The sequence below is a fragment of the Gaeumannomyces tritici genome (assembly GCF_000145635.1).
Source record: "Gaeumannomyces tritici R3-111a-1 unplaced genomic scaffold supercont2.6, whole genome shotgun sequence".
In the NCBI taxonomy this organism is placed as follows: domain Eukaryota; kingdom Fungi; phylum Ascomycota; class Sordariomycetes; order Magnaporthales; family Magnaporthaceae; genus Gaeumannomyces; species Gaeumannomyces tritici.
Genome location: NW_008804550.1, coordinates 2,009,844 through 2,032,414, shown reverse-complemented (window position 1 = coordinate 2,032,414; position 22,571 = coordinate 2,009,844). Strand labels below are relative to the sequence as shown.

At 58.5% G+C, this 22,571-nt stretch overlaps 10 protein-coding genes across 10 annotated transcripts; 6 read left to right on the top strand and 4 right to left on the bottom strand.

Annotated features, from left to right (window-relative positions):
* Positions 1–608: 608 nt before the first annotated feature.
* Positions 609–5,792, top strand: GGTG_11065 (glycerophosphodiesterase GDE1). Its single transcript, XM_009228945.1, has 5 exons — positions 609–945; positions 1,222–1,662; positions 1,771–1,889; positions 1,971–5,290; positions 5,367–5,792. Exons 2-5 carry the CDS (start codon positions 1,646–1,648, stop codon positions 5,541–5,543), a joined length of 3,633 nt encoding a protein of 1,210 aa, XP_009227209.1. The 5' UTR covers positions 609–945; positions 1,222–1,645; the 3' UTR covers positions 5,544–5,792.
* Positions 5,793–6,189: 397 nt separating this feature from the next.
* Positions 6,190–6,996, top strand: GGTG_11064 (hypothetical protein; the record flags this gene model as incomplete). The annotated part of the gene is made up of 1 exon (XM_009228944.1): positions 6,190–6,996. The coding sequence occupies one exon, from the start codon at positions 6,190–6,192 to the stop codon at positions 6,994–6,996; it is 807 nt and encodes a 268-aa protein (XP_009227208.1).
* A 13-nt stretch (positions 6,997–7,009) lies between these two features.
* GGTG_11063 (40S ribosomal protein S5) lies at positions 7,010–8,563 on the bottom strand. Its single transcript, XM_009228943.1, has 3 exons — positions 8,285–8,563; positions 7,841–8,024; positions 7,010–7,754 (listed from the first exon to the last, which is right to left on the bottom strand). The coding sequence occupies exons 1-3, from the start codon at positions 8,425–8,427 to the stop codon at positions 7,437–7,439; spliced, it is 645 nt and encodes a 214-aa protein (XP_009227207.1). The 5' UTR covers positions 8,428–8,563; the 3' UTR covers positions 7,010–7,436.
* A 176-nt stretch (positions 8,564–8,739) lies between these two features.
* GGTG_11062 (40S ribosomal protein S25) lies at positions 8,740–9,936 on the top strand. The gene is made up of 4 exons (XM_009228942.1): positions 8,740–8,861; positions 8,928–8,979; positions 9,162–9,371; positions 9,441–9,936. The coding sequence occupies exons 1-4, from the start codon at positions 8,859–8,861 to the stop codon at positions 9,464–9,466; spliced, it is 291 nt and encodes a 96-aa protein (XP_009227206.1). The 5' UTR covers positions 8,740–8,858; the 3' UTR covers positions 9,467–9,936.
* A 1,429-nt stretch (positions 9,937–11,365) lies between these two features.
* GGTG_11061 (ADP,ATP carrier protein) lies at positions 11,366–13,603 on the top strand. Its single transcript, XM_009228941.1, has 5 exons — positions 11,366–11,590; positions 11,859–11,880; positions 12,019–12,095; positions 12,274–12,519; positions 12,600–13,603. The coding sequence occupies exons 1-5, from the start codon at positions 11,552–11,554 to the stop codon at positions 13,161–13,163; spliced, it is 948 nt and encodes a 315-aa protein (XP_009227205.1). The 5' UTR covers positions 11,366–11,551; the 3' UTR covers positions 13,164–13,603.
* A 109-nt stretch (positions 13,604–13,712) lies between these two features.
* GGTG_11060 (hypothetical protein) lies at positions 13,713–15,280 on the top strand. Its single transcript, XM_009228940.1, has 2 exons — positions 13,713–14,703; positions 14,818–15,280. The coding sequence occupies exons 1-2, from the start codon at positions 13,741–13,743 to the stop codon at positions 14,863–14,865; spliced, it is 1,011 nt and encodes a 336-aa protein (XP_009227204.1). The 5' UTR covers positions 13,713–13,740; the 3' UTR covers positions 14,866–15,280.
* Positions 15,281–15,486: 206 nt separating this feature from the next.
* On the top strand, positions 15,487–16,348 carry GGTG_11059 (hypothetical protein; the record flags this gene model as incomplete). The annotated part of the gene is made up of 2 exons (XM_009228939.1): positions 15,487–15,756; positions 15,848–16,348. The coding sequence occupies 2 exons, from the start codon at positions 15,487–15,489 to the stop codon at positions 16,346–16,348; spliced, it is 771 nt and encodes a 256-aa protein (XP_009227203.1).
* Positions 16,349–16,680: 332 nt separating this feature from the next.
* GGTG_11058 (hypothetical protein) lies at positions 16,681–17,091 on the bottom strand. Its single transcript, XM_009228938.1, has one exon. It carries the CDS (start codon positions 17,071–17,073, stop codon positions 16,855–16,857), a length of 219 nt encoding a protein of 72 aa, XP_009227202.1. The 5' UTR covers positions 17,074–17,091; the 3' UTR covers positions 16,681–16,854.
* A 939-nt stretch (positions 17,092–18,030) lies between these two features.
* On the bottom strand, positions 18,031–19,511 carry GGTG_11057 (hypothetical protein). Its single transcript, XM_009228937.1, has 2 exons — positions 18,872–19,511; positions 18,031–18,807 (listed from the first exon to the last, which is right to left on the bottom strand). Exons 1-2 carry the CDS (start codon positions 19,342–19,344, stop codon positions 18,495–18,497), a joined length of 786 nt encoding a protein of 261 aa, XP_009227201.1. The 5' UTR covers positions 19,345–19,511; the 3' UTR covers positions 18,031–18,494.
* A 1,256-nt stretch (positions 19,512–20,767) lies between these two features.
* On the bottom strand, positions 20,768–22,350 carry GGTG_11056 (hypothetical protein). Its single transcript, XM_009228936.1, has 2 exons — positions 22,022–22,350; positions 20,768–21,899 (listed from the first exon to the last, which is right to left on the bottom strand). The coding sequence occupies exons 1-2, from the start codon at positions 22,236–22,238 to the stop codon at positions 21,334–21,336; spliced, it is 783 nt and encodes a 260-aa protein (XP_009227200.1). The 5' UTR covers positions 22,239–22,350; the 3' UTR covers positions 20,768–21,333.
* Positions 22,351–22,571: the final 221 nt, after the last annotated feature.

Sequence of the window (22,571 nt, the reverse complement as noted above, 5' to 3'; positions counted from 1 at the left end):
GGGGGGGACCGTTCGTCTCGTCGACAACGGCCGGCCGGCGCCTGCCGCATGGAAAGCAGCAATGGGTGTGAGAAACCGAAGTAGGCAGCATGAGAAGCTTCCATCCTCCATCCTCCCCTCCGACCAAGGAATTGTCCAGTAAGATGCCGCCGGGCCTCCACGTCGTGCAGCCACTGGCCTGCAGCCGGTCTGGCTATCTTAGGTTCAATTGCACTTGGAAGTTGGGGGGTGTTGGAGAAATCGACGCCCGTGGCCCAGCCTGCGATGCGTCCTTTTGGCACTTGGGCAGGCAGGCGCACGGCCCTCGCTGAGCAGTCTGTGACTGAGGAATGTGGTTCCTGTGCTCTTGAGGTCGATGCAAGACAATCGTCAATCAAAGGCCCTCGGCGGTTAATCAATCCCTCGGCAGAGCAGGCCAGGCCAGGGCGCATGCACAGTCTCGTTTCTTTTTTGCAAATAGTCCCTGGCTGTTTTTAGCACCCCCTCACCGTTTCGCCAGCTGGGACGACGACACCGACTCTGGCCCGCCCTCAATCCCCACACCCGCCAGCGCAGGCCCATTTCCCAGTCTGGCATCCCCTTGGCGGCCGTCTGACGGTCCCACCGCTCGCCCGCCAGCGAACCCTGGCTGTGAGCTCATAGGGGACCACATCGTGTTGGATCTGTCCAGGATTTTATGGTCTTTGTCCTGGATCCAGGCACAAACCAGAGGTGAAGACGAAAAAAAAATAAGAGAGAGCCCCTGGTCTCTTTTAATCGGTCCCTTGTCTACTGTGTAGCGGCCCGGGAAATCTGCATTCTTCCCTCTTTTTTCCCTCGCACTCCATTCTACGTTGGTTGTCGGCAATCGGTCGACACGGCGCAACAGAATCAGATTCCTGCCATATCGGACCAGAGAAGCTGTCAACTCACATCAATCCGCGTCCCAAACAGACTCGGCGTCAGGTATGTTCACCAGGCCCAGACTACAACAGAAGGATACCTGGAAGGATACCTATCACATAGTCCCGGAAGTCCCGGAAGTCCTGGCCTGACCAGAGTGTCACTCTGCCCTGAAAATTGCACAAAAAGATACAACTCCATCCGCACCTCCCACTATCAGCGCGGGTTGTACCCTATGCATACTATCAATCATTTGCTTGTCCCTTCAGTCTGAGATCTCCCGCTTGGAATCGCCAACGCGCTATTATTGCCGATATGCTAACTTGCCACTCCGCCAAGCCATCCACTGAACGACCTCTTGTCACTCACCCTCCTATACACCTCTACAATCCATCACGTCGGTCTGGCTGGCCGCCCAAGTGCTCGCCCCGACTTTTACCCCTGCTTATCGCCATAATTTCTCCAGCGCCACCATAACCACCCATCCAAGAAAATGCAGGAGACACGCCCAGACTGCATCCTGTAATTTTTCTTGTCTTGCGCGTTTTTGACCTCTTGCATCCTTGGGCGTATTCTGTGCTTTTCCTTCTTATCAGGCCGCCCCGAGCCTGCTCAGCACCTGCTCAGCACCACGCGCCTGTCGTGGGGAAACGGCATTGGCTATTGTGGACGAATCGATATCCAAAAAGAGGCCTGAGGATCGCGAATCCCATCGATAGATCTATATCCCGGCGGACAGCAGAAACAGATCAAGGCTGTCAAGATGAAGTTTGGAAGAAAGTATGAGCGTTTCCGGCCCCAACCTTGACACTGACATCGGCACCGCCTTTTCCCCTCATTCTCATGCCCCAACAACCATGACGTCGTGTTACTCACACCGCATTGCAGCCTCCCCCGCAACCAAGTCCCAGAATGGGCGTCCGCGTACATAGACTACAAAGGACTCAAGAAGCTCATCAAGGCCGCGGCCGCGACCGCGCAGAAGGGAGAGAAGGCGGACCTTGCAGGTGGGACTCTCCTCGGAACGAGACGCGGGGGCTGAGCCCGTCATCGCCTAACCGTTTTCCCATTGTGTCTTCTACCCACAGAATTCTTCTTCGCCTTGGACCGGAACCTCGAGGATGTCGACGCCTTTTACAACCGCAAGTTTGCCGACGCCTGCCGCCGCCTGAGGCTGCTGCACGACCGCTATGGCAGCAACGCCGACTCGGTGGCGAACCTCGACGAGGACGAGGTTGAGGAGCTTATGGGTGCTATGCTCGATCTGCGCACTCGCCTGAGGAATCTGCAGTGGTTCGGCGACATCAACCGCCGCGGCTTTGTCAAGATCACCAAGAAGCTGGACAAGAAGGTACCCGACACGGTCACCCAGCACCGCTACATCGCCACCAGGGTCGACCCCCTCCCCTTTGCCAAGGAGAACACCATTGTGCGCCTGCTGAACGACGTCAACAAGTGGCTGTCCGTCCTTGGTGATGCCCAGAACATTGACGACGCCAGGTCTGACCGCTCGGCAAGGTCTCTGGGCCGCGCCTCTGCCAAGGCCATGATGAACTTTGCGCCTGCTCTCATTGACAAGCTGGACGGTGCCATCCGCAGCGATGACATGGACGCGCTCAAGTCTGGGCTCGCCGAAGGCAAGCTGGACTTGACAGACACCAGCGCCCAGAGCCTCCTGCTCAACCTGGTGCAGCGTTCCATCTCGGCGAGATCAAGGGCTTCCATCTCGTTCCTGCTGGGTCACGTCAAGTCTCTTGATGACCCAGAGGACATCAACGGCCGTAACTGCATCCACAGACTCGTCATCCACATTGGTCGCTCCAAGACGACGTCTGCCGGCGAGCAGGAGCCCGTCTCGTACCCGTTCCCCAACTCTGGAAAGTTCGAGGTTTCTCTGGGCGCCAACTATGTCACACCTCCGGCCCCTGTGCCGCCCGGAGTCGCCCGTCCGCAACAAGGGCCCGTGTCCAAGGAGGAGAAGCTCATTGGGCTAAGCGACGACGCCGTGCAGACGCTGTCGTACCTGCTCGATACCCTAAAGGAAGAGCACAGACCCGCTCTCGCCGCCAGGGACTCGTTTGGCCGCACGCCGCTGCACTATGCGGCACAGTTCGGTATTGTCGATGTTTCGCAGCTGCTCATGGCCAGGATGCAGGCCTGGGGCCAGTTCGACGTCAGCCACGGCATCGACGCCCCCGAGTGGCAGGACAACGAGGGCAGCGCCCCGCTGCACCTGAGCGTCATCGGCGGCCATGCCTTGACGACCAAGGCGCTCCTTCAGGGCGAGAGCTGGCAGGGGCCGCTCGAGGACAGGGTGGAAGTGCGGAGGGCCGTGTCCAAGTCGAGCGCCGTCCTCGCTATCGCGACCAAGCACAACCACCAGGACATCGTCAAGATGCTGGTCGAGGCCGGTGTCGACATCAACTGGCAGGATAAGAGCGGCGAGACGTCGTTGCACATTGCCGCCCGCTTCGGCCACGACGAGTGCGCAAAGATTCTCCTCAAGGGAAGTGACGAACAGAGGGCAGACCTCGAGCTCGCCGAGAAGTCGTTCGCGTGGGCACCCCTCCACATCGCCGCGGTGGACGGGCACCTGTCGGTTGCGCAGCTCCTTGTGGACGCCGGGGCCGACGTCGACAAGGGCGACTCTTCGGGCTGGACGGCCAAGGAGCATGCCGCGCTCCGTGGCCACATGCCCATCGCCAGACTGCTGGCGGCGCATTCCAGCATCGACGAATCGGCGCCGACCAACGGCGCAGAGTCCCAGCAGCAGCAGCCCGGCCAGCCGAGCACGGGCACGTCGCCGCCAGAGGTGTCCTCGCTCGGGGACCGGCGCTCCAACATGTCGGCGCGCCCGGCCGAGCCCATCAGGGCGTACGGCCACCGCTACCTCAAGGACCAGACCATGATTCTGGTCAGCCTGGGAAGCATGGACATGCGCAAGCACACCGAGGCCGTCAAGCTCGACCGCGTCCCGCTCGCCGAGGCCCACACGACGCAGCTCGACACGGCACTCTCGCTGGTGATATCGGCCACGGGCGCCCAGGGCGAGTCGACCGTTGTCGACCTTCCCGTGCACGAGAACATCTGCACCGAGCCCGTCATCTTCCAGACGACAGACGTGGCCAAGGTCAAGCTCCTGTTCGACATCGTCCCGACGTACTCTGGAAACGAAAAGAACAAGATCGGGCGCGGAGTGGCGCTACTCTCGAGCTTGCGGCCGTCGATTGGGGCCAAGCGCATGAGCCTCCAGGGCGACGTCTGCGTCCCCATCTTGGCCTCGAACCTCGACGTCATCGGCTCGGTCCACTTCAACTTCCTCGTCATCACGCCCTTTGCCCACCCCAACATGGAGGTCACCTCCAAGCAGACGTACTGGAAGAAGATGTCGTCGACCATGGTGATCGGCCACCGCGGGCTCGGCAAGAACCTGGCGGCCAACAAGTCGCTGCAGCTGGGCGAGAACACAGTGCCGTCCTTCATCGCGGCGGCGAACCTGGGCGCCAACTATGTGGAGTTTGACGTGCAGCTCACCAAGGACCACATCCCCGTCATCTACCACGACTTCCTCGTCAGCGAGACGGGCATCGACGCGCCCGTGCACACGCTGACGCTGGAGCAGTTCCTGCACATCAACCCGGACTCAAACCGGAGCCACAGCCCCTCGGCGAGCGCCAAGAAGGGCGGGGACGGCGGCAGCAACAACGGCGTCAACGGCGGCGGCTCCAACGGGGCCGGGCTGGGTGCCGCCAAGGATAACGGGGCGGGCCTGCTGGCCAAGAAGAAGGTGCGCAGCAACAGCCCCGGGCCGCGGCAGCGGTCGCAGTCGATGGGGTGGAGCGCGACGGACACGACGGTGCTCGACGAGCGCATGAAGCACACGCGCGACTTCAAGCTCAAGGGCTACAAGGGCAACTCGCGCGGCAACTTCATCCAGGCGCCCTTCGCGACGCTCGAGGACCTGTTCCACAAGCTGCCCGAGGGCGTGGGCTTCAACATCGAGATGAAATACCCCATGCTGCACGAGAGCGAGGAGCACGAGATGGACGCCTACGCCGTCGAGCTCAACTCGTTCTGCGATACGGTGCTGGCAAAGGTCTACGACCTCGCGGGCCCGCGCAACATCCTGTTCTCGTCCTTCAACCCGGACATCTGCCTGTGCCTGTCCTTCAAGCAGCCCAACTTCCCCATCTTGTTTCTTACCGACGCAGGCACGTGCCCCGTGGGCGACGTGCGGGCCAGCAGCCTCCAGGAGGCGATCCGGTTCGCGAGCCGCTGGAACCTCCTCGGCGTGGTGAGCCAGGCGGAGCCGTTTGTCAACAGCCCGCGCATGGTGCGGGTGGTGAAGCAGCACGGGCTGGTGTGTGTGAGCTACGGGACGTGGAACAATGATCCCATCATGGTTCAGGTGAGTGTTTTACTTTTTCTTCTCTTGTCTCTCCGCCTATCAATTGTCTGCTGACCACTGTTTTGTCGCCTTGTAGCGTCAAGTCAAAGAAGGTATCGATGCCGTCATCGTCGACAGCGTCCTGGCCATCCGCAAGGGCCTCACGCAGGCCGAGGCCGACGCCCCGACGAACGGTTCGGTGCAGGAGGCTGTGCAGGCGGTTGCCGACACTGGCGGCATGGTCGGCACGAAGGATGAGATCCTCGCTGCGTGAAGACGGAGGGCAGCGGAGGGGAGGGGAAGGCAAGTATAATGAACCACCTTGACCTATACACGCGCTAGAATACTACCTAGACAGGCGGATGTGGTATTTGGCTGTATTTTATGTATATCCGGCATTTTTTTTGGAGGCCATAACGCTCAACTCTCAGAAGAGGAGACTGGTATGGGTTGGTGACGCTAGGAGCGAGAGGAGGTAACAACGAAGCACATGAATATATATGGTATCAACTTTCAGTGTGGCATATTGTTTTATGATTTTATGTAACCCGATATGGTAGTGCTGTTGTTGGACTGACTTGGCCGTCACGAGGCGGCAGTGATATGGCGATGAGGGCAGCAGGCTCACTTTTAGGTGTGGGTGGACTTTATTGACTCACCTCACTGGTGTTGATCACGCTTGAGGCATAATATTCCCACCGGGAGTCTACAGTCTGTCGTTTTATCTCCTTTTTTCTTTTCTTCAGGAAACCACCTGCTTATTTGGATATTCACCTCCTTGACCACCGCAACCGACACTGACTCGTCCAGTCAAGACCGGCCTCACGAGCCGAGGGGCACCAAAACAAGCAGCCAGCACATTCATTTCCAACACAAAAAAACAACCACCCCACCAGGCCAATACCCCCCCTCCCCCAAAAATGGACACACCACGCATCCAGTTCCTCGCCCCGACGCCCGCCATAGCCGGCTACGACCGCGCCCTCGGCCCCGCGTCCCCGGCGGTACCGCGCGCCTTCGCCGACGCCATGGCGGTGCGCGAGGCCGTGTTCGTGCGCGAGCAGGGCGTGGCGCCCGAGAACGAGCTCGACGCCGACGACGCCCGGTCGTGCCACTGGGTCGCCTACGACACCACCACCACCACCACCACCACCACCACCACTGCTGCTACAGAACAACAAAAACCAATCGGCACCCTCCGCCTCGTGCCGTCCCCGCACCCGCCGCACCCGGAGCCCGGCGGCGTCTACTACGACGGCAGGCTAACGGGGCGCAGGAGGGATGGCACGGGGGATGATGATGATGATGAGGTGGTAGAGGAGGTGAAAAAGGAGGGCGACGACGACGACGACGACGGCGACCGCCCCACATCACTGCACGACGGCCGCAAGCCCTACGTCAAGCTGGGCCGCCTGGCCGTCGCGCGCGAGTTCCGCGGCAGGGGGGTCGGCGGCCTGCTGGTGCGGGCCGCGCTGCGGTGGATGCGCGAGCACCCGGCCTACTTTGACGCCGCGACCACCACCACCACCACCACCACCACTGGGGAGGAGGCGCCACAACCGCACAAGTGGGACGGCCTCGTGTGCTGCCACGCCCAGGAGCAGGTGCGGCACGTCTGGGCGAGCTACGGCTTCGAGCTAGACGAGGGCATGGGCAGGTGGTGGGAGGAGGGGATGCCGCACGTCGGCATGTTTCAGCGGCTCAAGCTCGAGCCTGTTGATCCATAGTGTCTGCCGATATCTCGACCTTTTCAGCACAGCCACCGAGCCATACTTCACTCCAAAGGGACTGACGACTGTCTTTATCAATGACGTCTTGTTGGCACATGGAGTTCTCCTATGATAGCAACACCCACATCACCAAAACAGAGGAACCCAGCTAGAAAAAAAAAATGAACATGACTTTTGGTCAAAGATCCTTCGTGATTTGCCCTCCAATGAGCAGAGCTTTTTTTTTTAGAGCCCTAGTTGACAAAGAATGCCAGCGTGAAAAATTCGCACCCGCCTTTGCCAAATCCCGAACGCGCAAATGCAACTTTCCGTGAGAAAGAGAACCCAGAGAAAGAACTTCCCATTGACAGCATGCATGCAAGCAGCCCCGATCCCATCTGCGCCGCTTGTGTCCCCAAACAGGTACCCACGTCCAAATAGTAATCCTCCCAGCGCCTTTACCGGTTGCTCTTCGCCACACGCTCCAACTCGTCCTTCTTCTTGATCGCGTACGAGTTGCTGCTGCCCTTGGCCGCGTTGATCAGCTCCTCAGCCAGGCACTCGGCGATCGACTTGACGTTGCGGAACGACGCCTCGCGGGCGCCCGTGGTGAGCAGGGCAATGGCCTGGTTGACGCGGCGCAGCGGCGACACATCGACGGCCTGGCGACGGACGGTACCGGCCGAGCCGATACGGGTGCTGTCTTCGCGGGGGCCGCAGTTGACAATGGCGTCAACGGCGATCTGGATGGGGTTCTGGTCGGTCATCAGGTGGATCTGGGAGCAAGAGTTAGCTTTTTCTGTGTAGTCGTCATCCACCCGTCCGCACTACCATTGGGCATGTTCAACACTGTTAGACTTACGATCTCGAAGGCGTGCGCAACGATGCGGACAGCCATCAGCTTCTTGCCGTTGTTTCGGCCGTGCATCATCAAAGAGTTGGTAAGGCGCTCAATGATGGGGCAGTTGGCCTTGCGGAAGCGCTTGACGGCATAGCGACCAGCGGAGTGGGGGATGTAGACGGGTGAGCGGATCTGGATGTAGTCTCTGTGCAGAGGAGTCCAATGTCAGCCCTGGTACGAGACAATTGTCGTCGTCGTCGCCACCGCCGCCTCTGTGACTGCTGTCCGTCCTGTTCCGCATGGCCGCCGCAGCGTCTTCACAGTGGGGAATGCCACCACACCACCGCATTCCAAAGAACACCCGCCGCCGCCAAAACCCGTCTCCCACACAGAACAAGTCGCAGGCCCCGGAAATCGAGCGGCGGAACGGCGGGCAAAGCGAGAGGGAGCAAAAGGCCTCCTTACGTCAGGGAGATATCGCGGATCTCAACATCCTCGTAGCTCCACTTGTTGAAGAGCTTGATGCTGCCAATCTCGGCGACAACATCCTTGGGGAGGGCCTGGTAGCCCGAGACGGCCTCGACCTCGATCTCTCCGTTGTCAGACATGGTTTCGGCGGATGTGCTGACCGTGGTGACGGGGAAAAAAGGCTGGTGGTTGCGGGAGTTGTCGCGGTTTGAGGTTCGAGGTTCGAATTTCCAGAGGGCTGCAAAGGCGGGAACTGCTTTCGCACGCAAGAGGTCGCACACGCACCAGAGACGCACCAAAACTGGATAGGCGGGCGCAGGGCAAAGAATTCGTGGTGGCCCCGCCGCATAGGACCCTACGCTGATTGGCCCGCCGCCTGCTGCAAGACTGATTAGGGTCCAGACCTAAGCCCCGACTGCTGCTCCGCTTCTCGCACCCTGCTCAGATTGGTCGGGCTGCCAGTTTCTATGGCCGCCGTCTTCAAACCACCACGGCCATTTCTCAACCCACTTGGACTCTGACTGAAGCCACCTCCTTTCAACCACACATCATCAACACATAGACTGACAAGATGGTACGTTGCGCCCGCCGCCCCGACGGAGACCAACAGCACTCTCTAACAATGGACCGTCGGATTTAGGCTCCCGCTGCCGGTGCCAAGAAGCAGAAGAAGAAGTGGTCGAAGGGCAAGGGTAAGCGACAATTCCTGCAATCACCCCACGTCGTGAGAATGCGGCGGCGGCGACAGCGACCGCGACAGACCGGGAGTTCTCTCGAGGGAGCGCAGTTGCACTCGACAGCACGACACGGCACAAATTGCGACGCGGGCGCAAATGAGGGGAAACATGGGCTAACGATGTTCCTCGCGATACAGTCAAGGACAAGGCCCAGCACGCCGTCCTCCTGGACAAGAGCACCTCGGACAAGCTCTACAAGGATGTTCAGTCGTACCGCCTCGTCACCATCGCCACCCTCGTCGACAGGCTAAAGATCAACGGCTCGCTGGCTCGCAAGTGCCTGGCCGACCTGGAGGAGAAGGGCCAGATCAAGCCGGTTGTCACCCACAGCAAGATGAAGATCTACAGTACGTCCGCTGCTCCCTGATCGAACGGCGTCAGCGATCCAATACTAACCAGCGTCAACCCACCCATAGCCCGCGCCGTCACCGCCGCTGAATAAATAACTTGATTTTCACGATTGACACGACCGCTTGCTTGCTTTGTGACAGGGATGGAATGCTGGCGGATTTGACATGATTTCAATCTCGCCGCGGTGGGAAAACCGGATACGGATGGGTTATGGATTCATCTCTGGGAGTTATCTTTTGGCACTTGGTGTAGCGTACGGCATGGAAACATCCAAGGCCTGTAGGGCCGCAAGTCCGTTGAGGACATGACAAAGGCGTCTTGATACACCTCACTTCCACCTCGTAGCATCTCCATGTGTTTATGCATTCTAGGTCGACCTGTCACGGACAAGGCTGTCACAGGCATATCCGAATTGTTGTGATGGCCGTTCAACAAAGTGCAGTTTAAGCATACTGCAGCACTATCTAGACTTGCCGAGACCTCCTCATAGGTGGTGCCCCAGTAGCCTACGTTGTGTGCTGGCCCTAATGGACATTCAGGTGTGGCGTTTCCCATGTTACCGGCCCACTTCGATGCTTCCCCGGAAGAGTATCTCCAGGTATTCCCACTAGATCCCCAAGCCTGCACATGCAGTCTCTTCTCTATTATTTTCTTCGATGGGGAACATGCAATGCTTGAATATGCCCACACTCCTTTGAAGCACATAAAGTAAAACACGGACACAAATATGAGTACATGAAAGAGGATCTCGCAGTGCATGCTAGCCTAGCGTTTTGGGAAGGTGAAACTTTCGGTCCTCGGGAGCCCCAGCTAGGGAGCCGGGCTTGGCATGTGCACGGCAGCGCAGGTCGCGCCAGGAGGCAAATTCAGCGCCGGACTCGCCGACAGCATCACTACCCATATTCTCGGATCGACCACCGTGGTCTTGGACGGGAGGGGAGGCCCATCGGGAGGCGACGGGTTGCGTCAAGGACCCTTGGCAAAAAACCGTCCCTTGATCCAACTACCGTAGCCATCCCGAGCCAACGACTCGGCCTACTACGTGGGCGCGGCCTTTCGCCAGACTCGACGATCAAGCCCGGGTGCAGATTGGGTATCATGTGTAAGCCTTGGGTTTTATGTTTGACTCGCTTTCTCACTTGTGTGAAGTTCTCGAGCCCAACGACCGAGGTAACAGGCCGGGGCTCAGCGGCTGTTAGTCTAGAAGTGGAAGCAGGGTTACAACCGCCAGGCGAGAAGAGAGGGTTGGCGGTCCGGGACATCTCGGTGACGGGGTCACGGATGATGGCAGCAACGTAAGAATCGAAATGGGACAGGTCCCGCCCGTCCCTTTGCCCGACAGGAAGAGAAAAAAAAGGTGCAAGGCTGTGGCCAAACAGGTCCGAGCTGACCCGCAAATGTGAACCTTGGGGGGCTTCGGGGAGCTTTTGACTCGCCTGAGCGACAGCGACCGATGCAAGCCTCCTGCCCCTGAGCTTGAGAAAGCCAGACTTTTGCCTGCAGCGTGTTTCCGTCGTGGTGGGAAATGCTACCATGGATGTGCGGTGCAAATCCTATCCAGCCCTAAGCCCAGCCATGGCTTCGACTTTGCATGCCGGCGGCCAATCCGGTGCTAGGTCGAGACGGCCAGCAGAGACGAAGCTTCGGATTCCACTAGATGTTGGCGAGCTGGCGTCTACTATAAGCGGCAGTGTGTCTTGCGCGGACTGGACCGAGGAAGTGAGTTAGTGGGGGAGGAAGGCCCAACGATGGCCACGCAGAAAAAGAAGGGCAAAGTAATCCTGGTCCTGGGTAAGCCAGAGCTTCCATTCAAAGAGCCAGGTCGATATTTTTTGCGGCCCGTAGCTCCATCCCTGTTAGGGATGCACGCGGATTGGTCGGTCTGGAGGCATCGGTCCTGCGCACAAGCCACATATCGGATGTGGTATGGAAAATGGAGGACAGCTGTGGGGCTACTAGGCCTGCGCTTCGGCTTAGCGCCAGAAAGATTCCTGTCCTTCCCGACCCAGGGCAAAAAATTTCGCTCCCATAAATTCCCGTCGCAGGAACCGCGAGTTTTTTCACGGCTTCCCTCCAACACCATCCTTCACAGAGTTCTTTTCTCTGTCCAGTTTCTTTCTTTTCACATCTCCACTCACTCCCTTAAGTCAAGCGATTGCTTAGGTCAACCGCCAAAATGACTTCCAAGGATGACATCCGCATCATGGGCATGCCGGTAAGCCAAACCTCCCCTCCAGCCGAGCAGGAAAAATTTCCTCGTAGGCTCCTCTTCGAGGCTATCGACGCTCTGTGCCTGCTCCCGATCTTGCTCGATACCAATTGGCACCACTGGCCGCGGGCTCAACCTCAGCCATTGGATCATGTTTGGTTTCGGCGTTGGGAGCAGACGTCGGGCTCACTGTCCTTGACGTTCACCTCGGCATGACCACAAACCCCGCTGCTATGATGGAGCAACGAGCTGACGTCTTTCCTTGTGCCTCTAGCCCTTCATGATTGACTTCCTGAGTATGTTCCCTCGATCGGTCGCCTTCGCGTCGGCTTGATGCGATCGCCCCGCCATCGGCAGCATCACGACCCCTCGCCTACCATACAGCAGCGCCTAGCAAACGGGGGAAAAGAAGACAATCTGACATGTATCAACAGTGGGCGGTGTCTCCGCTGCCGTCTCGAAGACTGCCGCTGCTCCCATCGAGCGTATCAAGCTCCTCGTCCAGAACCAGGTTCGTCCGCCCCGCCCAGTTTCCCTGTTCCCAATCTTGTCACCGCCCAACTTCTCTTGCGCTTCGAGCCAACCTCGCTGGGCAATTCCGCCTCGGGATATCTCAGCATGGTCACGTGCAATAAGAGCATACTATATATACCGCCCACTAGATGTAACACTTGCTGACAGCCCCACAGGAGGAGATGCTGAAGGCTGGCCGCCTCGACCGCCGCTACGATGGTATCATGGACTGCTTCAGGCGTACCACCGCCGATGAGGGTGTGATGGCTCTGTGGCGTGGCAACACTGCCAACGTCATCCGTTACTTCCCCACCCAGGCCCTGAACTTTGCCTTCCGTGACAAGTTCAAGAAGATGTTCGGCTACAAGAAGGAGAAGGACGGATACGCAAAGTGGATGGCTGGTAACCTGGCCTCGGGTGGTGTAAGTGAAGGCCATCTTTGCGCCCGAGTATCCTCAATCCGTTTGCGACCATGACTGACTTTTACCGCCCTCGAATCTAGGCCGCTGGTGCCACCTCGCTCCTCTTTGTCTACTCCCTGGACTACGCCCGTACCCGTCTGGCCAACGACAACAAGTCGGCCAAGGGCGGTGGCGCGCGTCAGTTCAACGGCCTCGTCGACGTCTACCGCAAGACCCTGGCCTCTGACGGTATTGCCGGTCTGTACCGTGGCTTCGGCCCCTCGGTCGCCGGTATCGTCGTCTACCGCGGTCTGTACTTCGGCATGTACGACTCCATCAAGCCCGTCGTCCTGACCGGCAACCTGGAGACCAACTTCCTCGCCTCGTTCGCCCTCGGTTGGTGCGTCACCACCGGTGCCGGTATCGCCTCTTACCCGCTCGACACTGTCCGCCGTCGTATGATGATGACCTCTGGTGAGGCCGTCAAGTACAGCAGCTCCCTGGATGCCTTCCGCCAGATCGTCGCCAAGGAGGGTGTCAAGTCGCTCTTCAAGGGTGCCGGTGCCAACATCCTGCGTGGTGTCGCCGGTGCTGGTGTCCTGTCCATCTACGACCAGCTCCAGCTCATCATCTTCGGCAAGGCCTTCAAGGGTGGCTCTGGCTAAATGTCTCGGCCAACCCCTCTGTATAATTTCTTGGGAGTCAGTCGGGTGAGCGGTGACGTCTGGCCCAAGGCCAGCCAAGCGCGACTTACCCGAGCCGTCTCAGGGTCGGATGTTTGAATGGGGAGTCGGACGGTAGATTCGGTTGGAGGTTTCCACGGCGAACGTGGCACCTCAGCTTCCGAAGGACTTTGCGGACGTTAAAAAGGCTAGCGGGGCGTTTGGCATCTTTCCTTGTGCCTGGCCGACTTTTTTCTCGACCGCTGTAATTTATACAATCTAGGCCAGTTTCCCCGGTGTCTTCCTTGCAACGATCGTCTACGCTCGAGATATCCTGGGTTATATGGTCGGGTTTCCTTTCATCGCACGACTCGATAGATTCCTTTTTGGTAGCTGCGGTTCCAGACCGTCAATGCCATGATTTCCTTGATAAACATCGTTGTGATCGTGTTGCTCCATCTCGCTCTTTGATGTTTTCGAGCTGTAACATCTTCAGCCATGGTCTGAGCAGTTGACACGGATGTCTGCAGGATGCCGCTATCTGAGCGGAATCGAGTGCAGTAGTGACGAACGGGATGGTATGCATGATGACTTGGAACGAATCGCGTGCCAAACGCGTCCGTTCGCGTTGCTCCATATCTGCTTTTGCAGCTGGGCGCACAGGCAGCCACGGCGACAAGTTCATGTTAGACGCGAAAGTCGCAGTTATGCCTGGTTTCGTTTGTTGCCGATATTTTTCTTGATCCAAGGCCTTTCCTCCCCATCGGGGAACCGTGCAGCTTGTTCCACCCAGACCCAAAGCTGCCGGGGTCCTTCGCCCAACACACCCCACCAACAGTCTTGGAACTCACGACCTTCCCTGTCCATTCCCCAAGCGCACCACGCCATGCCGCCGAAGCAATCGGCACCAAAACCTCGAGGCCGGCCGCCGTCCAAGCCGAGCGGCGGAGCCGGTTCCTCGGGGCCACGACGGTCCGCCGGGGCGGGCAGCAAGGCGGCGGGGTCCGGGAGACCAAAGAAACCGACCTCGGCGCCGGTACCTGCCGATTCCGACGACGAGGTGCCGGACGCGCCCGATGCAGATGAGGAGGAGGAGGCAGAGGAGGCAGAGGAGGAGGAGCAAGACGAGGACGCAGAAGAGAGGGGCAGGCCCAGGCCGCGGGCGCGACAAGGCGCGGCGGCCGGCGCCGGTGGCGGTGGCAGCAGCAGGGCTGGGGGCGGCAGCAAGGGCAAAGGAAAGGCGGCGGCGGCAACGGTGGTGCTGGACGACGACGAGTTCGACGACCCCTTTGCCGACGACGACTTTGACGGCGTTGACAACGACAATAACAACAACAACAACAACGGCGAGGGGGGCGAGGCAAAGGAGCAGCCCAGACGGATCCCGCCCGAGCTGCTGCGGCGGCTGCTGCACGAGTTCTTCGACAAGGGCGGCACGCGCATATCGAGCGAGGCCAACGGGGCGCTGGCGCGCTACTTTGACGTGTTTGTACAGGAGGCTATCGCGCGCACCATGGCGGAGCGGTCGGGGCGGTTCCTCGGGGTATGTCTTCTTTTTTTCTCCTTTTTTTTGACAGCTGCTACTTACTTCCTGTCGGCGCTTGCCGAGTTCAAATCCACGAAGCTGACAGTCACAACGCCGCATGGCTGGTTCTAGGTCGAGGATCTCGAAAAGGTTGCGCCGCAGCTTCTGCTTGATCTCTAAGGGCGCCCAAAGGCAACCGAAGGTGGTTTTGGTTTACAGCATCGAGCAGACTATCCACCCTTTTTGCAAGAAACACACTCGGATACGGCGACAAACACTGGGAACATGCGCGCTTGGCGATTCGCAGGCAATACATTCATGTTGGAGAGATGTCCAACTTGTCTTCTCCTTGCTCTCTAACGCTCGAAGTTTGTAGAGCTTGATTCCAGCCACTCGAGCAGGCATAACGGCAATAGGTATGAATGTTGCGTAGGCCATCTTCCCTCACAGGGCTCTGTAAATGGAACTCGGGCTTGGAGCTGGGGCCCCGCAACAGGTGTGTGGAGCCGAACCAGGGCCTGCTTGACCTCCCCGGAATCTCTGACCCCGTGAGATCTGGCAAATACAGAACGCCTGGTGCGCACTGTTTCTTGAGCGTGGCTTTTTTTTTTTTGCTCTCTTTCCATCACGACCATTTCTGTCATCTTTAGCCACCACTGCGAGCCCTCCCAATCCTCACACGCACTCGGTCGGTAGGAGACCTTGTTGCTCAATCCCATCGCCACACACAGCAACAAGCTCGATTCCGACAAACACACAGCGCCGGCGCAAACCTCAAACGCTCGGGATAAGAGGCCAAAGATGGCAGACGAATCGGAGCTCCGGCAGAGGAAGCCGCCCGCGGCCACCTGGACCAAGATCGAGCCGGGCAAGAAGGACAAGACGGCGCAGGAGCTGGCCGACGAAGAGGATGCGGCGACCAACCCCTGGCTCGACATGCTGCGTCTCGCCGTCGGTCTGTTGATCGCCTATTGCGGCCTGAGTTACCTCGCCACCGGCGGCGAGACATTCTCGATGGGTTACGAGGTGCCCATGAAGTACATGCAGTTCGATTGGCTCAAGAGCAAATTCGTACGTGTGTTTTCGTCTGTCCCCCCCGTCGTGATCCAAATCCGCAAGCCGGCTCTGACACCGTCTCCCTTGCTCTTTCTCTCCCAAACAGCAAAACCCCACCTTCATGACCCCCGAGCAGCTCGCCGGGTTCGACGGCAGCGACGAGGCCAAGCCCATCTACCTGGCCATCAACGGCAGCGTCTTCGACGTCTCGAGCAACCGGCGCACCTACGGCCCGGGCGGCTCGTACCAGTACTTCGCCGGCGTCGATGCCTCGCGCGCCTACGTCACGGGCTGCTTCGCCGAGGACCGCACGCCCGACCTGCGCGGCGTCGAGGACATGTTCCTCCCACTCGACGACCCGGAGGTGGACGCGCACTTTACCGAGGCCGAGCTGGCCGAGATGCGCGTCAGGGAGCTCGAGGAGGCCCGGCGGCAGGTCCACGAGGCTCTCAAGCACTGGGTCGACTTCTTCGGCAAGAGTAAGAAGTACAGGTACGTCGGCCGCGTCAGGCGCAAGCGCGGCTGGCTCGCGGGCCAGCCAAGGCGCGAGCTGTGCGCGCCGGCGCAGAAGGGGAGGTCCAAGAGGAAGATTCCCGAGGGGAAGTGAGACTGTCGCGCCCTCGCGCATGGTACGGAGACGGCGGGCATTTTCCGTAAAGCCAGCCGCCCGGTTATCCTGCACATGTCTGCTGCCACACGTCAGATTACCTTCAAGGCCGTTTCTTTCTGTCATATCTATCTGCATTCTGTATAGGCAAATGCGCGCAATCACCGTGTACATGTTATCAGAAGGGTCTGTATTGAATAGCAAGAGGGATCGGACGAGTGCGACAGCTACCTGGCCCCGGCCACAATCCTGTCAAAATTGACGCACAGGCGGAAATTATGTGTATTCACATCATGTCTTGATCATTCAGCAATCTGCGGCTCGCAGTGGCGCGACTCTCGGATGCTCTCTCAATCCGAATAGATGGTGACATCAAGGCGCCCGTGCATGCATAAAACCCACCCCAATGTCTGAGCACCTACCGAAATACCCAACCTTTGCCACCGACCTTTTTTTAGACACACGAGGCGAAGTTCTTGCAGCTCCCTTACCTCGACTCTCAACGCCTACCTCCGCCGGCGGCCCCCGGGCCTGCGTTGCCTGCGCGCGCTGCGGTGGTCGTCGTGCCACGACGGCCCGCTGTCGTGGACGCGGCCTAACCCGGACCTGCCCTGCCGCGGGTTCATCTCGTAGATGCCGGCGCCCTGGATGCCGGCGATCTGGTACGGCTCGTCGTAGACCGCGAAACGGCTGCCCCGGCGGCCCGAGCTGAAGCAGCTGCCCATCGTCGTCGGTCGTTGCTGTGTTGCGTTTTTTTCTCACTTGCGGGCGGATTGGGGATTGGAGGTGGGGGCTTGTTGGGATTTGAGCACTAGTGGTCGAGATGGCCTGATGATGTTTTGTTCTTTTTTTTTTTCGGTAAGAGAAAAAGTTATTCCGGGCTTCTTTGTGTTTGGCACTTATACTTGAGAAAATCGAGTAGTGAAAAGTTGCAACCCGGTGACACATCCTGTCCTTGGTTGTGATTATCCAGAGGCGTAGTCCCTGGAATGGTGAATAGGGAGATATGAAAAAAGAAAAGATTCTCAGGTTTGTAACGGGTGATGCGACCTCAACAACACTGAGGTTGAGAAATAAAAGTATTCGCAACTGAGTTAATGAGAGTTTCTAGGTCCATAGTCGCCTTTCGAGGTGGCACGATTACCTGGAGTGAACGGAGGTTGCGTTGTGTCCTTCAGTCCTGCCATTGGGGTGATGGAGCAGTCCTAAAAGCTACAACAACACAGCCAGCTGCAAACCGATGTTGACAGGGGTGCGGAATCAATTTTCATTTCGATCAGGCCGATATAAAATGATGAAAACCCTATGCCCAGCCGATAAGAATGGGAGTTGTCCTAATAAACACCCACGCCCACCACAAAAAAATATGGCAATCCCACCGAACATTGGAAAAGCTGCTTAAGAAATAATAATAGGAATAGTGATAACACAATGAATAACAACAGGAATACTAATAAGAATAACAACATAAATAAGGATATGAAGAAAGATAAGAATAGGAAAAGCCCATGGCATTAAAAATCTTAACACCTGGGGCCTGTCAAACTGCCATTTTTTTTGTGGCGGGCGTGGCAACATAGCATGTCGGATTTTTGTGCATCATTGACTGTTGTACGCGGTTGAGCCAAGGCGGAGGATGACACGGATGGCAGCGCAGGAGCTTATTGGATCACAGGAGGGCATGGCTTTTACGGTTGATCCAGGCAAACCAACAGTAACATTCACGCAAGGACAAAATTGATAAACGAAAAAGAGTGTCGTTTGTGACATTCAAAATGCTAAATAAAACACCAATACCCGCGCGGCCTCGCCCAAGACTTGGCGGAGGAACAGAAAATGCTTCATGGTCATAAACAACAAGACAACGAGACCCAGCCGGCCGGCAAACAGTCTATCAAGCGAAACCCAGGCTCTTTTTCTTCACTGTCGCGTCTCCAGAATGCCTATTAAAAACGGGCGGGGGAGAGCATGGATAGGCGCTGCCGCTGTCCCGTAAGATGGCCAAAGAAAGTGGATTAATAGGGTTGGCAGCTTCTCGAGGGTATATACAACCCAACCCATGTGTACAGCAAACAAGGCACTCGCAGAAAAAAGAATCGTCCCCTCTTCTTCAATTGACAAGGCGCTCCTGCGGCGGACTGACCGCTTACAGGAAGAAGATGGAACCGGCGAGGGCCAGTAGGCTGAAGGGCACATTGAGCGAGGAGCCGGCGGCGACGGGGGGAGCGGTGCCGCCGGGGGGGTTGGCGCCGCCCGAGGGGGTAGATCCACCGGCACCGCCGCTGGGGTTGGCACCACCAGGGTTGCGGCCGTTGCCACCACCGGTACCGGCACCACCGCCAGCGCCACCGCCAGTGCCAGTGCCAGCGCCAGGAGCCTGGCCGGGAACAGTGGACTGGGGGACAGTGGAGGCGAGCTGGCGGTAGTTGGCGAGCGAGCGGGAAGAGTTGGCAGCAGTGCTGATGGACAATGTTAGCATCTCTGCTCCGGTATTGATAGGGGGAACTCTGGAGTCATGCTTACTTCTCGTTGATGACCATGACCATGCCGTTCTGGCAGTGCTTGGCCTGGGCGCAGTACAGCCACATGGGGTTGGTGTTGTTGATCATAATGGTGTAGACGGGGACCTGGCCCATGGCGGCGCTGGCGGCGAAGGGGACGTAGCCAGAGTGGACACCAGTGACGTTCCTGACAAAGTTGTTGATGGGCGAGCAGGGGTTGTCGAAGGGGGACTGGGTCACGGTGTGGTTGCCGCCCATGAACTGGAACTGGACGGCATCGCCGACGGCCGCCCTAATGTTGTTGGGCTGGAAGGTGGTGCCGTTCCTGCCGACGATGACGCTGACTGTCCTGACCGGGCTGCCGCCACCGCCGGGGCGGGTGCTGTTGCCACCGCCGGTACCGTTGCCGCCGCCGGTGCGGGTGCCGTTGCCACCCTGAGCCTCAACGCCGACAAAGGCGGACAGAGCCGCGAGAGCAATGGTGGAGAATTGCATATTGAAATGAGGAGGTTTTAAAAACGGCGGGAAGAAGATATTTTTCGTTCGGGTAAAATGCACCGAGTGAGTGGTAGATGCGTAGTATAGAAAGCGGTGTTGACCTGAGCGACTGGCGCTTGATGAATGGGAAGGACTAGCCTTGGAACGAAAAAATTAAAGGTAGGCGGAAAGAAGGGTTGGATCTCTGGGATACTGGAGACTGAGGAAAGAAAGAGGGAAAAAAGAGAGCCCAGCATGGAGTGAAGGAAACAGCATAAATATAAGGAAAACTGAAATGGGCCTAGGAGACTAGGGTCAGGGGGGGGAGGGCAGCAGAGGCTCGCGCGAGTGACCGCATATCCGGGGGTGAACCGGAAACAGGGGTGGCAAGTTGCGAGGCGGGCCCCAAAGTGGACGGGACGAAGGCGGTGGGAGGGGCGTGTTGGAGGAGCGGTTAGGGGGTGCTTGAAACATAGTACCAAGGGAGTGGCGTTTTGACCCTCTGGCCAACAACCCTGCGCCGCCGCCGCCCCATTTCCTCATGGGTGTGTTCTTTTTTCTTCTTTTTTTTTTCGGGTGGTGGTTTCTTTGCTTTCCTCTGTTGCCGGGCCAGGACAGGGCAGCAAAAAAACTACCAGGGCAAGCGGGCGGAGAATGATGGGAAAGAGGCCTCGCGGGCGGTTGTGCTATCAACCGTCATCCAATGATTCCAACCCCTTTCAATCCCCGGGCAGGGCGAGATCAGCCCGGGTTTGCCATTTGCACTTGCTGGCGGCAGGGGCAAGGCCTATCAGATCGGGCTGCCAGAGGCTTGCCGCCGGCATGCTAGGCGGCGCCGGCCCCCGAGACCAGGCGGGAAAAGGGGAGGCCGGAGTTTGGGGCGGAGGCGTCAAGAGAACGAATGGAGGACTCCCATGCGCTCGCTATCGAACCTGCCACTGCCAACCTATACATTGCTTGCCCTTACAACTAACTGGGCGCCAGGCGCTAAGGTTTGACACATGCCTTGGCGGCCACGCGCTAGCGGCTCTTTTTGACCTTCCTGGCCCTCGATCTCGCGAGATGGTGCCAGTGTCGAGCGCAAGCGCCGAGCACTAGAAATGGGCTGTCGCGATGACCAAACAGGGCGCGTCTCTTAGCGTCCGGCCTGTGCGGTGCAGCCGGCCAGTGAAAATCGGGATGGCACGGCGGGCTGCAGCCCCAAGCGTGCTAGGGGAAGACATCGCGGCGCGTGGGTCGGACGTCGACAAAATGTGGCGCCTGAGTTGAGACGGGGGATTCTGTTTTCCCCACCCCTAGCTGACGAGGATTTAAGGTTAGTCTCCACCCCGGCTAGTCAGGGATCCCATGTGTGGGACAGGGTCGAAAGGGCTCTGTCCAATCGTGGCCTGCGTGCTGGAGACAGGACGGGATGTGTCAGCCCAAAATGAGATAGCCTACTGGGGCCCTAGCTCTCGGATGAGCTTCTTGCGGCGAGGCTCAAACATAGATGAGACTCGACGCCGTCTCACTTTCGCTTCCGAACAGAAAGCGGCTCCACGCCCTCGACATTGCCTCCTCCCCCGGAAACCGAAATTTGTCCTTTTGGCCCAGCTCTTTCCACGTCCGCTTGGCGCTAACGCGCAACGTGACCGTGCCGGTGGATTGTCGGTCTGGTGGCTGTGTCAATGGGCGATAATCCCAGATCCCGACTGGGCATGGCGACAGCGGCAATGCCGCTCACCGTCGCTCATCACGGCGGCTGTTATTCCCGTGGCTGATATTACCATTGGAGACGGAGATTTGAGGCTCAGAGGGTGACGTTTCCACACCAGAGGGCCCAACAGAACTGGTCTCCACAGCCGCGTGTGCCAAGCTTTTCTGTCTCGGGGCAGATCCGTGATGCATCCACATGCCACCCGCAGGAATCCCGTGTGTGAAGTTTCGATATTTACCCTTCGAGGGTGTAAACAGCAAGCGTGTGCTTCTGCCCAGGCAAATATCGGTCGTCGGCAGCTTACTTGGGCTTCATAGTTGAGGCGGACGGCTGATGGAGGCGCTCGTCCCGTTGCGATCCATACGAACTGCACCGGTTAACCGGCAACTAATGCGCATGCAAGTTTTGCCGTCTGTGTTGCAATCGTGTGCGCACGTACTCCTCAGATGGAGCCGGAGGGTCATTGGACGGAGTCCATATCCCGCCTTGAGTCTGACCCATCTCTCGTCGACGGGGCAAGGGGCTTGCTTCTCGGACCCAGGCCATAAGGAACAACATCCACTTCCCGGAGGACCGCGTTCACGCGTGCACGTTTCCTCGTGACGGGATCCGTGGTTGCAGCCAACCCCAGTGCCGGTGAGGCCAATTCGCTGTCCTCGATGATGCCCGGCTCTGCAGATCTGGAAACGACCGTAGCCGTCGGGCCACACCACATCACCTTCCTCTTTCTTTTTCTTTGTTTCGAGCAACGGCGGCCCACTCACAATCTGCACCCCTTGTTGGCCACGGCCACGAGTCAGTGCGGTGGATGTTTCGTCGACGGATAGCCGGCACCAAAAAAGACCTTGCCTCTTGCTACCTCTCCATGGCCGGCGGTCTGAGATTGGGCAATTGATGGCTTAAAACTGCCAGAAATAGATGTCCTTTTGCCACGCATATGGAAACGCCGAGTCTTCGCCATCACCACAAACCATTAGCCACCCAAGAGAAAATAGATACGCATGTTTCCGTCAATCCTCGGCCGCTCTTCAAGCACAAGAGGCGGCGTCCCATTGTCTCTGGCAACTGACGTGGATATGCGAAACACGCAGTCGCCCGCTCGTCTCTTGATCGTCCCGACACCGGGACGATTGCTGTTACAACGGGCAGTGGCCTTGCTGCCCAGCATGGCAGGCTTTCGGATGAAAGGCCCTTTTCCTGACTGGGGGGAGGTCATTGTGAAGCACTTGTAGAACCGAGCTCTGTGTGTGGGTGCCCGGGGCCGGCTTCCCCATCTGGAAAAGGTAGGGGGTGCCCCCCTCGTGAGGCGACAGGGCGTGTTCCGCGGGATGATCACGATGGGAAAGATAGCCGACGCGAGGCTGGCGGCGGCGAACCGTTGCCCAGCCTGCTGTCTGCAGCTGACACCATGACCCAGGATATTTGGGGCTGCGGGATCGATGCGCGTCGAGCAGATCTTGTCTTGGCACGGAACTGCCACAAGCGAGGGGGGGGGGGGGGGGGGGGGGGGGGACAAAGTAGGCGAGTGGGTCCGCCCGTGTGCGTAGGG

Excerpts from the sequence above, each read along its gene's own strand:
- GGTG_11065 (XM_009228945.1), top strand. Across the intron at positions 1,890-1,970 it reads AGAGAAGGCGGACCTTGCAG|AATTCTTCTTCGCCTTGGAC; the intron begins GTGGGACTCTCC and ends TTCTACCCACAG. Across the intron at positions 5,291-5,366 it reads ATGATCCCATCATGGTTCAG|CGTCAAGTCAAAGAAGGTAT; the intron begins GTGAGTGTTTTA and ends GTCGCCTTGTAG.
- GGTG_11063 (XM_009228943.1), bottom strand. The coding sequence starts at position 8,427 with ATGTCTGACAACGGAGAGATCGAGGTCGAGGCCGTCTCGGGCTACCAG. Across the intron at positions 8,025-8,284 it reads ATCCGCGATATCTCCCTGAC|AGACTACATCCAGATCCGCT; the intron begins GTAAGGAGGCCT and ends TCCTCTGCACAG. Across the intron at positions 7,755-7,840 it reads TTGCGCACGCCTTCGAGATC|ATCCACCTGATGACCGACCA; the intron begins GTAAGTCTAACA and ends TCTTGCTCCCAG.
- GGTG_11062 (XM_009228942.1), top strand. Across the intron at positions 8,980-9,161 it reads GAAGTGGTCGAAGGGCAAGG|TCAAGGACAAGGCCCAGCAC; the intron begins GTAAGCGACAAT and ends CTCGCGATACAG. Across the intron at positions 9,372-9,440 it reads CAGCAAGATGAAGATCTACA|CCCGCGCCGTCACCGCCGCT; the intron begins GTACGTCCGCTG and ends ACCCACCCATAG.
- GGTG_11061 (XM_009228941.1), top strand. The coding sequence starts at position 11,552 with ATGACTTCCAAGGATGACATCCGCATCATGGGCATGCCG. Across the intron at positions 12,096-12,273 it reads AGCTCCTCGTCCAGAACCAG|GAGGAGATGCTGAAGGCTGG; the intron begins GTTCGTCCGCCC and ends ACAGCCCCACAG. Across the intron at positions 12,520-12,599 it reads GTAACCTGGCCTCGGGTGGT|GCCGCTGGTGCCACCTCGCT; the intron begins GTAAGTGAAGGC and ends CCTCGAATCTAG.
- GGTG_11060 (XM_009228940.1), top strand. The coding sequence starts at position 13,741 with ATGCATGATGACTTGGAACGAATCGCGTGCCAAACGCGTCCGTTCGCG. Across the intron at positions 14,704-14,817 it reads GGTCGGGGCGGTTCCTCGGG|GTCGAGGATCTCGAAAAGGT; the intron begins GTATGTCTTCTT and ends GGCTGGTTCTAG.
- GGTG_11058 (XM_009228938.1), bottom strand. The coding sequence starts at position 17,073 with ATGGGCAGCTGCTTCAGCTCGGGCCGCCGGGGCAGCCGTTTCGCGGTC.
- GGTG_11057 (XM_009228937.1), bottom strand. The coding sequence starts at position 19,344 with ATGCAATTCTCCACCATTGCTCTCGCGGCTCTGTCCGCCTTTGTCGGC. Across the intron at positions 18,808-18,871 it reads GTCATGGTCATCAACGAGAA|CACTGCTGCCAACTCTTCCC; the intron begins GTAAGCATGACT and ends ATTGTCCATCAG.
- GGTG_11056 (XM_009228936.1), bottom strand. The coding sequence starts at position 22,238 with ATGACCTCCCCCCAGTCAGGAAAAGGGCCTTTCATCCGAAAGCCTGCC. Across the intron at positions 21,900-22,021 it reads GAGGATTGACGGAAACATGC|ACCGCCGGCCATGGAGAGGT; the intron begins GTATCTATTTTC and ends GCCCAATCTCAG.